Raw genomic sequence first — 16,483 nt, forward strand, 5'->3', positions numbered from 1 at the left:
AGGAAGCCCACAGCTTGTGAACACTAAGCTGGCAACCAGGGACGAAAGTAAGAACAATATTTGTACTTTACATCAAACCACCAAGTTAAGCATTTTGGAGGCCAAAAAATAATGAAAAGTGGGTTCCTGAGATTGTTCTTGTAGTTGTCATTTCATAATCTTGGTATTATTTTCACTAAGTTTTCTCCCTATTTTTTAAAGGAATATATATGTAGTGTAACGTTAGCTAGCATGTCTCTCAAGACCAATAATATTTTTTAAAATTGAGAACTCAAAAAAAAAAATCCTAGTGTTAGAAGCATTTTATTTCTGCTTTACTTCTACTGGAGATTAAAAAAAGAAAGAGAAAGTATTGAGAGCCCTTCTGGGACAGGAGGGTGGAAACTGTATCCAGGTTTGCTTTCTACACCTTGATAAGCCACAGAGAAGAGTCAGCAGGTTACACGGGAAAGCATCACATTGCAATGAATTTCTCTGGAACTCATCATCAGTCACCCCAGCGCTTTCAGAAAACCAGTCTGCGGCCGGTTGCATGTTCCTTATAATGCCCTCAAAGCCTAAACCATTTCACTTAGTAATAGTTACGTTTGTTCTTTGACGAGCAAGTAGTTATAGTCACAAGATACAAAAAATAATAAGCATGCAGCCCTTTATTTAGTTTTGCAAAGTCTCTGCTTATAGTTCTGTATATTACATGACTGTGTTATACAAATACATTTATTTACAAAACACTCTAGCTGTGCAAACTTGTTGCTTTTTAAAAATGTATGGAGAGTCCCATTTCTGCCCATCCCAATATATATTTTTAAAGCATGCATAAAAATTAACTTTGGTGTGGGAAAACTACTCTATGTGCTGTCACATACAGTATTTTTATGTCTATTTATATATTTACAAAAGTTGATCAGTTTACAGAACCGTACAGAAGTGTACATTTTAAAATCCACAATGCCATAGTGTGGGTACCAGGTCTCAGAAAACAAAGGAAGGGGTTAGATACTGCAAGGAAAACAACTAGAGAATCCTAATATGTTAAACAACGAAGAAAGAAAGAAAAACAAAGAAAACTATCTTGCTTGGGCTGGCAAATTATTATACATCATTTTCATGGCAGTGCAATAGGTTTGTCAAATTGCCTTCTACATACGCCTCTGGTTGGCCTGTATAGAAGTTCATTGGCTTATTCTCTAGCATACTACTTTCAAATGTACAATGCTATAGTATCAAAATGTTTTGGCAAAAAAGATCTTGAAAGGAACCATGAAGTTTTTGACAAAAATAGAAATCTGTAATAAAGCTAAATAACACTAAAATAAAAGGAAATATTATAGTATCTGTTTTACAATTTGTATAGTCACACTTGTGTATTTCTCTGTTCACTTCGAGTCTCCGTAATGAAAAATATTTTTATACAAAACATACTAAAATTCTGGAATCATACATGTTTTACATGCTTAATACATTTTCTTCCTGTCTCACACACGCATTCTTTCCTGCCACACTCTCTTCGTAACACATGCTTACTTCATTTAACAGGTATTGAATATAGACTGTAAACACTATGTTATTACAACAGCAACAAAGTAAAGAAACAAACAAGCCTTACTGAAATCTATTAATCCAGGATTTAGCACATACTTAGCATTAAAGCCTCAAACAGTACAGCAATATGTTACATTCTCTTGTGAAAACAGTTGTTGAAGACTGTTAAAAAAAATTCTTTTTTAAATGTAACTCCAACTTGTGCCTAATAGAATTGGCCTTTAAGAGGTTTCCTTTGCTGTGGATGGGGTGGCTTTGCTTGAACTTCCATTCTGTGCCTTGTAGCTGGTGAGGCTAGGAGTATGGATGGTCCTGATGCTCTTGGCACCTTGATTCAGTGAGGTGGGGGAGGCGGGGGAGGGGGGGGCGGAGGAGGAGGAAGGGGCGGCTCGGCCATTTTGAGTCTGCAGTGAGAATGAAAGATGGTGACCTTTACCTGTATGAGTGGGGCTCTGAAACTTTAAGGAGCCATTAGAGACAGAGGGGATGAGGGAGGCAGAGGGAGCAGGTCGTCCTGTTTGGGGGCTGAGAGGGTTAGAAGGAACCGATGGTTTAGTAGCAGGAGGGTTAGGGAGGTTAGAGCTGTCACCACTAGAAGGGGGCAGAGAACTGCTTTTCCCAGAGCTGGGAGAAAGGGCTGGAATCTTAGAAGCAGGTAAGGAGGGGAAAGTAGGCTTACAGTCCCCACCAGCTTTCTTAGCACTTCCATTAGCCTGCAAATAAAGACGGCAGGAGACAGTTTGTCAGAAAGCTGGTCACATGATCAACCCACAGGGTCTGGCAACACAGCCCTTCTGAGAATAATTAAATAAAAGAAACCAAACCAAACCAAACCAGTTCAAGGCCTGAGCTAAGTCTTGCTGTGCTGTACTGGACCTGGTAGAAACCCCAAAGCACAGAGCAGAGGACGTACAGAACAGGAATAAAGGAAGAACAGCGTTTGTGAGAACAGGCCCATCGTCCCACTACCGTTTCCGGTGCTAGGTCGGCCATGCGTCTGGGTTATTATTGGGGTGGGGGTGGGGCATCGTGATGGACAGTTAATGTGCCTCTAATGCAATGCAGTCAACATACACGTTAGTACTGGTGACTTTCAGGGCAGTTCAACACCAGGTTTGTCTGTCTCAGTTTCCCAAGGTGTTCTGAAGAACCGCTACGTTTACCAGAGAGAAGCCAATGGGTGTGGCACCGTGTGTTAACAGTTAAACTTTGGAGTCACAAAGTAAAGGATGTTTTACTGCAAGCATGCAAAAGCGTGGTGAAAAGTTCAACACAGGTTTTTAGACTTTCTTCATGCCCCCAGATCCAGGATGTCTACGTAAACCATATCTTACAAAGAAAACACAATATTTGGTATAAACTAAGTCAGTGACTTGCTTCTTAACTGCAATAGTGTCCATCCAAAATTGGGTTTAAGGTAAAACTACCTGACGATATTGGCGGGGATCCTGCAATTTGGACTGCTTGCCGGGTTTGTCCAGGCTTCCGGGTCTATTCTTGGAACTCATGGGGACTGGCATCCTGCTCGTCTGCGGGGTCCCACTGGAGCCCTGTGGGGAAGAGCAGCGAGAGGGGGAAGAGAAGGAGAAGCTCATGAGTAGATTATCACCCAGGCTGCCCCACTGTGTGCAGAGAAGCTCAACGTGAGAAGCCACAGCCCTACATGCAGGACAGATCTAGGAGACGCACATCAGGAGACACCACTGGGGTTAATCCGAAGAATCAAACAGAATAAACTGCTCCACTACTGATCAAACGGATTTTAATGTGAGTATCCAAGCAACCATTTCAACAGCAAACGGCTGACCCAGCGTCCTTGCATTTACCCAACACCGATCAGCAACAGAGGTAAAAAAACAGAATCAATTAGCTGTTAGACACCTAGTTGTTGTTTTGAAGGTGAGGGAGAAAGTGTGAGAGAAAGGCATCATGGCGAACAGACAAAAAAAAACTAGCCACCTGAAAGGAAGCGAGTCAATCACAAGACACCTGTTGCTAATGGTGATTATGGCAGATTTAAGAAAGCAGCTGGGTCTTTTCATTTTCCATCAGACCAAGATACCTTACGTGAAGCTGAAGGTATGGACGAGGGGGGCTCTAGGGCAGAGGGAGCTTCATCCAGAACTAGCAAGGCTCGGGGAGAGGCCTCTTGGGCTATGTGGGATGAGCTTGCAAAAGCATCTCTGTTGGAAGAACATGAGGTGTCACCTAGGGCTTTGGGACTCATTTCACTGATCGTGTTTTCAAGCTGTTTGATGGTCTGCTCCAGGCTGTCCAACGTTCTGTAGGTATTTTTTCTAATTTCATCCGTTCTTGAGATGGGAGAGGTGCTGTCTAGACTGGGCTGCTCTTGTCTCCTGAGCATATTTCTCGGCGCGTCTTCGGGTTGAGATCTAGCAATTTCGAATCGCTTGGCTTCTTTGTGCTGCTTCACAGCGCCGTCCTCTTCCTCCTCCTCGTAGACCACCACCTGCAGGGTCTTCTTCCCCGTTTTGGTTCCTGTGCGAATTGCCTGAGTGAGAGCGGCGAGTTGCTTTTTAGGGAACTTGAATTTAAACTTTTTCTTGGGGCTTTCAAATTGGTCATCGGTCACGTCACACTTGCTTTCTGAACTTGGAGAATCCGTTTGACTGAACTTGCTCAGCTCAGGACCATTCATTTCCTGTCCTCCTGGTATTTTGGTCTCTGCTGAAAGGAAGCGTGGCTGTAAGCTGCTCTCAGCCTGCTGTCCTGATCCGAGGCTGCCAGTGGCAACCTTCTTCTGAAACTTTTGGGAAGTGTTATTCTGGGCTAAAGGGTCTCCTCCAGTTTCCTCCTCTTCCTCCTCCTCTATCTTTTCCTCTGTCATCATCCTCTCTAATTCCTCATCGCATTCCTCAAATATGGTTGAAAGTCTCTTATATGCGGATCGGATGTCCATGGGTTCGTCAAAAATGATGATCACTGGTTTCTTGTCCAGGCACACGACAGGCTCTTCATTTTCACTTCCTTCTTGTTGAGAAGCCGTCTCTTTTTTGGCATCAATGTTAACTGTCTGTACATCTTCTCCCTTTTGGCTCACTATATCTCGGACCTCTCCACTGGACAGGACCTGGACCTCGGTTTTGGTGATCATGAAAGCAATGTTGTCGGTGGTTGCATTTTCATCAGTGGGAGAACTTGGCATTGATGCTCCGTCCTCATTAGGGTTCACATTAGCATGCCTAGCCCCCTTGGGTCTTAGAACAACTTGGCCAAACTCTGTCATGGGAACCTCTTGATCTTGAGTTTTGACGTCACGGATACTCAGTTCAGTTGATCTAGCGGGAGATGGAAGGTGACATTTATCTGTGTTTTCCTGTCCTTGTTGAGTCATCTCCTTTGTCTTTCCATAATTCATCTTCTGAGTCTCAGTGTCAGATACAGGGGGCTGCGGTCCTGAGACTTTAGGCCCTTTGTTTAGTTCATCTTCTGATGAACTAATGCCAGGGAAACTGGAATTGACCTTAGACATACTTTTCTGGGAGTAGTTTCTACTGTCTCTAAGTAAACTCTTATTAGATATGGAATTTTCCTTCATTAAGATGTCGATTTTATATTCGGATGTTCTTGATGCCTCAGAAATACTATTCTCCACTCCTCTTTCCCACTTAGGATGGTCACTAGGTGTTAGAGCCCCTGTCGTAACCTGAGAGGGAGAGTGGAGGAGGGAAACCACACACATTAATCAGAAATGGATCTGCAAAGGAAGGTAATTAATCTGCGTGGTATCATTTGGAACACTGATCTGGTGAACTCACCTTTCGCAATTCCATTTGGGGGCCATTTTCATATTCAACATCAGATTTCCGTACGTCTTCATGGAAAAATTCCAAATTCTGGTAGAATAGTGTAGGACATGTTACTCCACAAAACCACACCCCCCCCCAAAGTGGACTATAACTACATTGTTCCTTTAATTACACTTCCAAAACATGCGGGCCAAGCACATTTGTTACACACCAGTCCAAAGCCTAAGCTCTGTTTACCTTGGGCTGCTTTGTTCTCCAACTTCCAAAAATGCCCTGTGTTTGCACAAGATGAAAATCTCAATTAGCAAAATATTTCAAGTATTTCAAATTTTGTAGGGGGAGCAGTTAGGAGAATAAAGGGACTGATTCTGTATCAATGCGTCCTCTTTTTCTCAGCTCCTTGGGAGCTTAGCAGAATCTAAAACCAGAAGAGTGGTGTGGCCTTGTAGGGAGCACACTGCCTCAGGAGGCAGAAGATTCTGACTCTAATCCAGACCTGCCACTTAACTGTGTTACCTTGGGCAAATCATTTCACTTCTCTGGGTCTCAGTTTTCTCATTTATAAACCGAGGAACTAGACCAGGAGATTTTTCACGTCCCTTCCAGCTAGTTATTTCAGTCCTATCTTTGCTTCTTTTATGGGAATAGCCCTATCAGGCCTCTGCATGGGTTGGGTGTGGTACTTTGAGATGAAAAAAACATTATTTTTCTCTGGTCAAATGACAGATTAAAAACATACTGGCAGTTTGTACTTGCACTTGCCAAGTAAAATGTCAAAATAACCTTCCAACTCATCATAGCCAAGACGATCAAATCTAAAGTCAGAATGATACCGCTGCCAAAATATCATCTAAACATTTACAGAACAGATCTTTGAGGCTACAGCGGTGACCATCGCATCATGATTCAGCTTTCCTTCTCTATATTCCCTGATGCAGAGCGAAGATACATTTCTGAGGCTTTCACCCAGATTCAGAGTGTGAGACCTCAGCAATGACGACCAGGCATGGAGAGGGCTTCACCAGGGAGCATGGCCTTTTCCAGTATGGGGGTCCATAGCCTCGGGCCCTGCCACAAACTAACACTAGCCATGCCTTGTCACTTCCAAGGCCCTGCTGCCCTTTCTTCTGGCTGCAGAAGCCCAAGAGGAAGAGGTGATTATAGCAGGATGGGACATAATCCCAAGAAGGCTGTTCAGTTAAAGCAATGACAACATAACAAAGCACAATAACCCCGACTCTGCCAAAGTCAACCCAGAGCGATCCTAGTGCCCTGGTGAAAAAGGGAATGAACGTTCATACACATTCAAGGAAACACACACAAACGACAAAGTCAGTATTAATCACATGGAAATATCGCACAGGATACAAGGTACAGTAAACACCAAACACCTCCTGTTTAACCCCAGGAGGCTCCTGAACCAGTGCAACAATTCAGCGCCTGCGGTTGAACAGCATGATTTCTTTTCTGGGATTTTAAATTTAGATTATCAAACAACTCATACATCAGGTAAAAGGTTTCAAGAAGAAAAATAAATGAGGTTTTGGCCTAAGGTTTCAACTCCAAACATGAAGTTAGCATGTTAGGACCTGAGCGAGAATTTACCCTTGAATCAAAGAAGGAATTGGCAGGTAACCTAAAGAAGAGGCTGCACACTGATGTTCTGTTGGCTCCATGTACTGGGGATCAGGCCTGGCATCTGTTCTGATTGGTCAGGGCCCATGGCACACCCATCGTTAGATATTTCAAATGCCATCAGGTGATACATGTATTTCAAAACAGATCTAGTAGCGGAAATACTCCAATGGGAAGTCAGGAGGATAAAGATGTCAAGGTTAGGTTTCACATGACCTGTCATTTTTATCACTGGGCCAGAAAAAAGAATGAATGTATCAAAGCAAGTGCATTAATGCTATCCAGGGTAACTCGGTCATGATCGTCATGGAATCTCACAAAGATATCTTAGATAGTCAAGACTCTGCATTAAAGGAAATTAGCCTCATTAATATCTGTTTATAGGCCCCGAGATTGGTACTGTTCAGACAACTGGTGAAGTAGGCTCAATATGCATATGGGCAATAGACGAAAAGGAGAGACACAGTTACAGGAAAATTGCATAAAAGTGAAGTACTTGGCTAGTGTTTCATGATGATAGGAGAAAAATTTGAAGAAACATTTGATTTATAGAAGAGTAGATGAATAGCCCAGGAAGAGGTTAATAATGACAAAAACTTGGGAACAAGTCTGATACTCATGCTTATTATGAAGTAGATCGATCTACTGGGAATAATTATCCACAATAAGCACCTGTGACTAAACCCAGTGTTGGACACTCAGTACAGACCCACTTATTATCTGATGGACCTTTGATTGAGATCAATGAGATTGACGGGATATGGGTTTCTAATTACAGGGCAAGGAATCTCATGGGCAACTTTTTAGCCAATTAGCAAAATTCCACAATGAGACAATGATTATCTCCAGGGAGATCTTTGAGAAGTTCCCACTTCCCAGTGTTTTAGACAGAAAACAGTCACAATGGCCCGAGTATGCCATGTAACTCAGGATATGCCTGGGCCTTCCATGAATGGACTTAAATGAGGCCACATAAGGACATTCCACAGACTGAAAAAGCAATATATTTTTAATGTGATGTCATGGGTTCAATTCAAATTAATAGGAGGTTTTCTTCATGAGAAAGATTTATCGACAATAATCTCATAATCTCCTTGGTGCATAGAGAGATCCCCCACTGCCAGGTTAACAGTTTCATTTGTCAGTTACATGACACATTACGTCAGACGTAGTTTACACAAGGGCTCTGTGATGGCTGTGAGCCAGGGAGGACCAGGTTGGTCTCCTCGGCAGGGCCTCAGGACTGGGAGCTGTGAGTCCCAAGATTGCATCTTTTGAAATGTTGTGTTAGAATAGCCCTCCGATTTTGTGATCCTGCATCTCCATCACTGAGCTTACTTATACATGGACTGAGGTACCACTCGGAGTAGCTATTGGGCTACATTATGGCTGATTTGTTTGATTTTTATTTAAAGGAAGCTAGAACCTTTGAATTCTGAAATATAAAGTCCTGGTGAAAAACATCATGATAAGATTTTTATCCTGAAATTTAGACAGAGGCTCCAGTCATCTAAGATGGCTCTATATCCAAAAATCATAAAAGCTCTAGATCTACCTTAAAAAGTTGAAGTTCAAACATTCAGGCTAATGTCCTTTGCCTTGAGTACTTATGTAATGACGGCAAACTTTGTTTCTGAGCCTGGACATGTGTTTTGAAGCCATTAGAATGCCATGAAGTATATTAGCGCTAAGACGATACTGAACTTACTATCTTGGAAGGTAGACTTTGAGAATTTGTAATACTTAACAAAAATTCTGTGTGGCATGCTTGAACATGTGTGCAAATACATATGTGTGTGTTTCCATGGGGCCACACCTGTGGATGGTGGAAGGTAGACGGCTCTGCCTGGAATCAAAGGCTTTCATATTTCCTGGAATCAAAGGCTCTTACCTACTTTTAATGTAGACCTTTTTTTTGGTCCAGAAGACATGTTAAAAATTGGGAAAAGTGCTACATGCTTGGTTGATGTTTCTATTTTTGTCTAGAGTTGTTCCAGAAAATCTCGAAAAGTGTATACTCTTTAGTTTGGGAAGATAATGCCACAATTCTGCATATACTCTTGTATGCTGTGCACAGGAACACAGCAATTGCTCTGGAAATCTGAGCCAGGGATCTCTGATCTAAACCTAAAACTCCTCCATTGGTTTAAAAAAAACAACAAAAAAAAAAGTGAGAGAAAAAAACCGATAGGGCACAGAAAATCAAGTGCAGGAGTGGTGTTAGTGTCAGAGCAAGGAAAGAAGGACCGTCCGACTGTGTGGCAGGTGAGTAATTGCCACGTTACCTTCTTCTCCTTGGGTGAGACTGTGGCCCCCGGCCTAGTGTCTTTAACGTGACTGTCAGCCCGGGACTGTTCAGCATGACTGTTTGAATTTACATCCATAAAGGAACACTTCTGGAATGCCTAAGGAATTAAAATACTGAGGTTAACAGGATTCCAAGTGCAGAGAGGAGGAAGGAGGGAACAGGTGGGGAATCCAGAGGCCTGGAGACCCCAGCTTGATCTTGCATGCAGGTCCCACTGGGGCCGGGGAGGCAGCGTCTTCAAAGCCAGCTCCCCATTTGGCCCCCTGCTGGCAAAGCTGGGAACTGCGCAGAGGGCAAAGACTTCCTTACTTCTGGGCCGCGCTAAGAAAAAAACGGACAGAGCCCTTGAAAAGAACACCCTTTCTTCCTATCCACTGTGAACCTGATTTGCACTTAGTAGGCCTTCTTGCTTTGACCTTTCAAAAATGTTGAATATGTAAATGAATTAAAACAAAACAAGAGGCTATCTTCCCTTTCTTTTTTCTTGATTATGTTTTTTGGCCGGCTTCATTGAGATTATAGAAAAAAGGGCACAAGATCTTGCAAACCTTTAAACCTTAAAATAAGAGAGATCCTTACCAACACTTCTGCAATAGTAACAGGTACTCCTGTGCTCTGAGGTGTTCTGAGGCTCATTTAGAATATGGTGATACTCTTTGGCCCCCAGGTGATGCTGAGTGGCCTAGGAGCTGCCTGAGCAGCTTGGTCCCAAAATTAATGACCATTGTCATAGGAACCCACAGCCGGCTCATGTGAACACTGAGTGAGGGAGGCCAGTTCTGAGATGGACAGAAAGCACAAGCTGTGTCCAGAGGGCAGAAAGGAAGTGACAATATGATTATGAGAGTAGGAGAGACAGAGAACGCAAGGACCCAAGCTTCTTGAAATCAGTGCTTCTCCACCAGGCTACATACCACCCAGTTAAAAAAAAAAATACCATTGAGCCAGCCTGATGGCCTAGCAGTTAAAGTTTGGCATGCTCCGCTTGGGCAGTCCAGGTTCAGTTCCCGGGCACGGAACCACACCACTCATCTGTCAGTAGCCATGCTGTGGCAGCGACTCACATAGAAGAACTAGAAGGGCTCACCACTAAAATATACAACTAGGTACTGGGGCTTTGGGGAGGGGAAAAAAGGAAGATTGGCAATAGATGTTAGCTCAGGGTGAATCTTTCCCAGCAAAAAAACACCAAAAACCAAAAAAACTACTACCCAGGCCTCACCCAGAGAAAAATCAAGTCAGAACCTCTGGGTTGTAGGACTTTTTTTTACTCCCCACGTAACTCTCATGTGCAGCCAGGATTAAAGACCACTTATTTAAATGAATAATCTCAAATAATTGCCTCCTATTTTCTTAATGTCAAATATTGTCATTTGTAAATAACTCTGCAGGCAGAAAGACTAACCGACGCCCTCCCCAAGTGAGCGTTTTAGCACTGGTCCTAAAATACGATGGGAGCTGAGGCCTGGGGGAACCTGCTCTGGCCTGCTCTTCCATTACCGTGCTTGCTCAGTTCTCACCACATCGTCTCCCGCATGGTCCCTTAGACACCCCAGTCCTAGCTGGCCTGGAGATGCCCAGGGCTCTGCTTACTAAGTCTGCTAGCCATCTCCGTTGGGCTGTTAGACCCTGGACTTCGGAGCCTGTGGTTTCTTCTGATGCCTGGTGACACAGAGCAGGAAAGTCATTCCACAATTACATTCAGGGGGCTGCATTTGCTCCTGGTCCTGCCTTGGTGGGGGGAGGGGGGGCGCGTCTAACTCCAGAGCCTGTGGAGGCAAAGGAACCAGCCGACCACTGGCCGTTGGACTTTCTGATGCAGGAGGTTGGGTCTCCCAGCAGGAGGGCTAACTGAGTTTGGTTAAGTTAGGACTAGAGTGCTTCATTCACCACTACGACCTAACTACCAATAAAGTAACAAGAAGCCAGATACTTCACCCTTTGTAAAGCTTTCTGTTGAAGAAAGCATCAAAGATATTTAGACTGCAATGGAGGGAGATCTTCTCAAGTGATAGACTCTAAGAGGCTGGAATAAGTAAATTACTTCTCTTAGGGAGCTGGTGCAGGATTACTCATAAGCCTAAAAGTCTATACTTTGATTATTAGTGACAGTTCACCTTGTACAGAGTGAAAATTATCTAGTGCTTTGTCATCCATTTGAACCAAACTGGGCCATGATCAATTCACACCATAATTCAGGGGTACGTGCTACAATGAATACCCCCAGAATCTGCCTACACCTCTTAGGACAAGCATCAATCCCCACAACAAGCAGCCTTGACATGCCTGTGTCATTAGCCAGAGGGTCCTCACTGGATAATTGAGTGACAGATGCCTGCATGTTCTCAACTGTTTTATGAGTCACTAACTTCATAATTTCATCCTATGCATGAAATTCTCCAACCATTCTAAAAACTTGTGAACAAGATTGGTGGAGGGGATGTCCCAGGCCTGTCTGCGAGTTTTAGTGAGGCTAGGAGGGGCTCATGCATACGACACCCAACCAGCAGCCCGGTTTTCCCCGTAAAATCCAAGCAGCTCAAGGTTGGCGGTAATTGCCATGGAAAGCAGAAAGAACAGCTGAAGTGGAGACGACATGGTTTGAAAGTTCTCCCTACTGCAAATGAAGAATGCAGATCTTTGGACATTGGATATTGGTGAAGAGGCAACAAGTTTTGGAGCCCTATGGACATTGTGATCTGACCATCTAATGGCCAAAAAAAATCCTACAATAAGCATAGGCCAAATGAAATATTCTACAAACAGATTTTGGTCTAGGAATTGTATGGATGTCCCTGATCAGACAAGGTCTTAGAATGTACACCTAGGGAAGATTCGCATCCATGATTTGAATGTGGGATCAGCTTTGGGTATACCCCCTGGACCCCCTTAATCCTGTGAGTAAACTGTGGCAATTAGTTAAAAAAATAAAAAACTAATAAATAAAGGATCATTTCTCAAATAGGCCAAGGAAAATGAAAAACAGAATTCTTCAGCTTTTCAGAATATTTGAGAAGATGACATTGACACTGAGTGGGAACCTGGTATGGAGGGCAAGAGGCCACATGACTCAAGGTCAGTCATTCTTAGTATTAAATCCAAAGAATGGAACAAACACTGCAGTGGGCTTTAATCAGTCCTTATCAAGACAAGGTGATGGCCGGGATTTCTAATCCCCATCTTAACTGCTTTTGAAATGAAGCAAGACTATTAAAACTGAAAGAAAGGAAAGGAAATCCTGCACGCCGCAGCTAGGAGAGCTTGCAACTGATTTTTCGTTTCAACTTTCTGAAGTTGTTTTGTGAAATGGTCATTCCTCACATACATCTTAAGGGTGCCCTGAGAGCCTAGTTCAGCGCCATCGTGGACAAGTGGAGGCCAAGGCCAGAAGATGCCGCTTACAGGGTCCAGGTCCATGGAGCTCTTCGCCAGCCCCCGTTAGCTAATGAATCTGTGAGAGACGTAGCCAGAGAATTCCAAAGAGGAAGGCAGGAAGCCACAGTCAGTCACCTCATGCACGTACCTGGAGTTCTGCCATTATTTTATCTCCTTCTTCTTCTTCCTCCTCGTCCTTTGAGGAGGAGGTAGTGACTGGTGGTGGAGATGGGGTCCAGGCTGAAGCAGGCTCCTCTGCTGGACATTTTGTGGCTCTAGGCTGTGGGCTTGGTCCAGCATCTTCACTGCTTGCCTATGGAAGATTCAAACCACAGATGTTGGCTTAACACCCCAGGTGCTGGCAAAAAGAGGGACAGATCACAAGACGAACCCACGTTCCCTCACGATCCGGAATGTTGGCTTCCTAGCTCCTCAAGTCGAGCTGAAAGGCTATTTGATCCCGTTGCATTTAGTTCAGGCTTTTGTTTGCACAGGCTGCCATTTTAGTGAACGGATTGAAGAATTATAATAAAATTGTAACTCCCCAACATTCAGTGCCTGTCAGAAAGGCCCTCCCACACTGCATCTCCTTGGAAATTGTATTTTACACAACACAAAAGACAAAACTTGCCAAGTTAAGTGGAAGCTAAAGCTCATTGAACATCCTTCTGTAGAGACTCCCACAACTGTGTTAGCTAAACTCAGTTCCCTTTGGAAGATGGTCTTTCTTTGGCTTCCCCCTCTAACCCTCATTTTCAACCTTATGATGCCCTGCTGGGAAAGTAGCTTGTGATTTGCATGTCACATAGTTGCAGTTAAAAGTCAAGTAAGGATAAAACTTGTGGTGCTGAGCCTAGTCCAATAGCATCGCTGACATTTTCCCATCTGTGGTGCTTCCTGGTGATCTAGTTTACTCGATTCTCTGCCTCACCACTTTTAATGTTCCAAACGAGAACAGAGAGCACTTTGTCTAAGGGCATCGTCGGAACTCAGAGACCAGTTTACCAGAGCTTAACCCATCAGACCTTAGTGGTGATGTTCTCTTTCCTGCTGGTGTAGATCACATCGCCGGACCTGGTGGTGGTCAGCCCCGATCCTGGCAGGTAGCTCCGCCGTGGGGGTGGGGGAGGAGGAGGTGGGGACTTACCCCCCTGCTTGTCCAGGTCCTGTTCTGAATTTGAAGAGTCTTCTGGAAAACAGTATGTCATTGTCAAATAATCTCTTTGCAAGAGAACATCCGGAACAGTGTATTTCTATAAACTCGATGCAATCTGACTTAAAAATTTCTCTCTGCTCTCCATAGTGCAACGATTAATGGCATACACCCTGAAGCCCAACTGGCTTGAAATCCCAGAAAGACCCTGCACAAGTTAATTAACCTCTCTCTGCCTCAGTTTCCTCATCTTTTCAATGGGTATTACAATAATATCCTGTCCACTGGGGTGCTATGAGGACTAAATGACTTCATATGCAAAGAACAGTGCTTGTTGGCTGACTGTAAATGCTAAGCGAGTATCAGCCATTGTTTTTACACAAAAAAGCTGAGTATTACTCGGAGAGATGAAAGTTCAGTGCCCAAAGGCAAATTCAGACTCCCTGCATCGCCTCCATGCCTTTGTCCCTGAGTCTGAAAGGCACGCGGCATTGGCAGGAGTGATTGGCGTGTCTGGCCAGGGAAGGGCCAGGGGAAAGTGGGAGGCAGATGGGAGCAGACAACAAAGTCAGGGAGAAAGTAGATTTGGGGTCACAGCTATGTGGTTGGAAACGTTCTCTGCTAACGGAAGGAGGCAGCAAATGCAGAAATGAGAGAATTAGAAATTAGTATTGACATCAAAAGTCAGGAAATGCAGATATCTGCTCAGCTTTCCCCAGAAAAGGCATTCTTAACAAAAACTCAACAAACAGCCCCACTTCTGCCCCTTACCAGCACTCTGCCCAACAGCTCACAAAAGCGGGAGAACCAGAAATGCAAGATCAGCCCTCCAGGTGGGCTATGTCCCAACTCTCTCTAGGGACATGGCCTGGCCTCCTGGGACTGTGTTTGTCTTTTCTGAGCAACCTAGACAGAGCTGTTTAGAGGAAAGGCTTGAGGAGTTTCCTCTTAAAGATGGAACGAAGACATGGGTAAATCACCAGGGTGAAATGCCAGGGATTATTTGTAGCGGACGGTTTCTGTCTCATGCATCAGGGCGCCGGGTTACAGGGCCCCGGCAGCATCGTGCCACGTGGCCGGTTCCCACTCCGGCAGCCCAGCCTCGGGATGGCTGCCTGAGCTTTGGGTCCCTCCAGGGACTGGCATGGGCTGACCAGCATGGAGGTGGGCCCGGGTCTCCTCTCCTGTGTAATGACAAAAACTCCTGCTTTGACCACCTAGTCAGGCTCATTTGAGCCCTCTCGTCCACTAGGCCCTGACCTTGGTCTGCTCAGCCCAGTTTCAGTAAAGAATCCTGCTAGGTCAGTTAGCAAGAATGCCCCCATTCTTGATATCTGATAAGCTCTTCATTCCCCACCCTTCATAGCTAAGTCCTTGGCCTGCCTTTTGCAAGAGTCCCCCTGCCCTGGATATGCTGTATTCAGAGCCGAGTCCAGTTTCTCTCCCCCACTGCGATAGTCTTATAAAAAGTCTTCTTGCTCCTGGTGAATAATTTCTTTAACATTTACTGAGGCCAAAATCCTCCAAATTTTCCATTGATTTTTGGGAGGATTCTTGGATTTTTCCATCTTTCCCCATTACCTAAGTATTCAGACAACTCACACAAGAGGAAATACATATACTTTTTAAAACCCAAGCTTACAATTTTACCTTGTTAGTAAACAAAAATAAATAAAAACAATAACAATCCACGACAAATAAATAAAAATAATAGAAACCAATGTTTACAGATAATGGATGATACTCTTACATATTTGTGGTGGCCTATACATCAGTGGACTCTTTCTGACAAGAAATTAGGCCATGTGTTAAACAAAAAAACAGCAATAAGAACATTTTAACGCATTAAAAATGCTTTGGGGAGTAATTTAAAAAATAATTTATGCAAAATTTTTGTAATCTGAAAGAAGAAAAGGCCCAAATGAGGTAAGTTAACAAAATGTAACATTAGTTTTGTTGTATAATCATGAGAAGGAACAATTATAATTTATTTATAATTTAGTCGTAATTATAAAACATCAAAGGGCTTTATGATAAAATTAATAACGGGGAGAGCCAAATTAGGCCAGATAGAAACGTAATGAGGTAGATAATTTTATCCGTCAGAAATTCTCCATGGGAACTTTGGGAGAAAAGCTATCTTTGTGAGAGCAGAGCTGCCTCTCCGAGGGCCCTTCCCTCTCTGGGCACTTGCTGCTTGACCCTCCAGGGGCTCTAGACAGGCCTCACAGAGCTGGCAGGTGGGGAAGGAGGTGAAAAATTTAGCAGATTGAGAGAGAGGGTTTCAGTGAGTGGAGTTTTAGAACAGCTTTGGGGAATGAAAACCTGGGAGGAGACTGTTACGGTGGTTAAATGACCCATGTTCATGTGCCTTGACATGCCAGTCAAGATGGCGATTCCTTTTCAAATTAATTTTAGTTACTGGACGAGGCATCACTGAATGTGGCTTTGAGAGACATTAGGCTGCAAGAAAAATAATGTCTTTGGACGTTATTTTAAGATCAGAATAAGGGACCTGGCTTGTAATTGGCTGGCAATTTAGTAGACTGAGTTTTCTGACAGTTATTTTATGTTATTATTGACACACTGATGCTTAGATCCCATAGTTTAGTTGGTTAAATATACAGTCTAATAATTTCAATTTTAACAAAATGCGGTTTCACCTTATGATCTAATATCCCCCTGGGAGCTCATGAAAGC

At 43.7% G+C, this 16,483-nt stretch overlaps 1 protein-coding gene across 19 annotated transcripts in view; it reads right to left on the reverse strand.

Annotated features, from left to right (window-relative positions):
- Positions 1-632: 632 nt before the first annotated feature.
- The window catches only part of KIAA1217 (KIAA1217 ortholog), a 292,914-nt gene continuing 277,063 nt past the window's right edge, over positions 633-16,483 (reverse strand). For 11 of the 19 annotated variants that reach the window (XM_046678947.1, XM_046678937.1, XM_046678940.1 and 8 more), the window contains 8 exons: positions 13,656-13,819; positions 12,779-12,943; positions 9,233-9,352; positions 5,550-5,585; positions 5,322-5,399; positions 3,605-5,209; positions 2,970-3,092; positions 633-2,255 (listed from right to left, as the gene is read on the reverse strand). In XM_046678947.1, coding sequence (XP_046534903.1) covers positions 1,764-2,255; positions 2,970-3,092; positions 3,605-5,209; positions 5,322-5,399; positions 5,550-5,585; positions 9,233-9,352; positions 12,779-12,943; positions 13,656-13,819 — 2,783 coding nt within the window. In that variant the 3' untranslated portion in view covers positions 633-1,763. The remainder of the gene's footprint in view (positions 2,256-2,969; positions 3,093-3,604; positions 5,210-5,321; positions 5,400-5,549; positions 5,586-9,232; positions 9,353-12,778; positions 12,944-13,655; positions 13,820-16,483) is intronic. The other 8 variants (XM_046678939.1, XM_046678942.1, XM_046678944.1 and 5 more) reach the window with 6 other exon arrangements.

The sequence above is a fragment of the Equus quagga genome, chromosome 12, assembly GCF_021613505.1.
Source record: "Equus quagga isolate Etosha38 chromosome 12, UCLA_HA_Equagga_1.0, whole genome shotgun sequence".
Taxonomy (NCBI): Eukaryota; Metazoa; Chordata; class Mammalia; order Perissodactyla; family Equidae; genus Equus; species Equus quagga.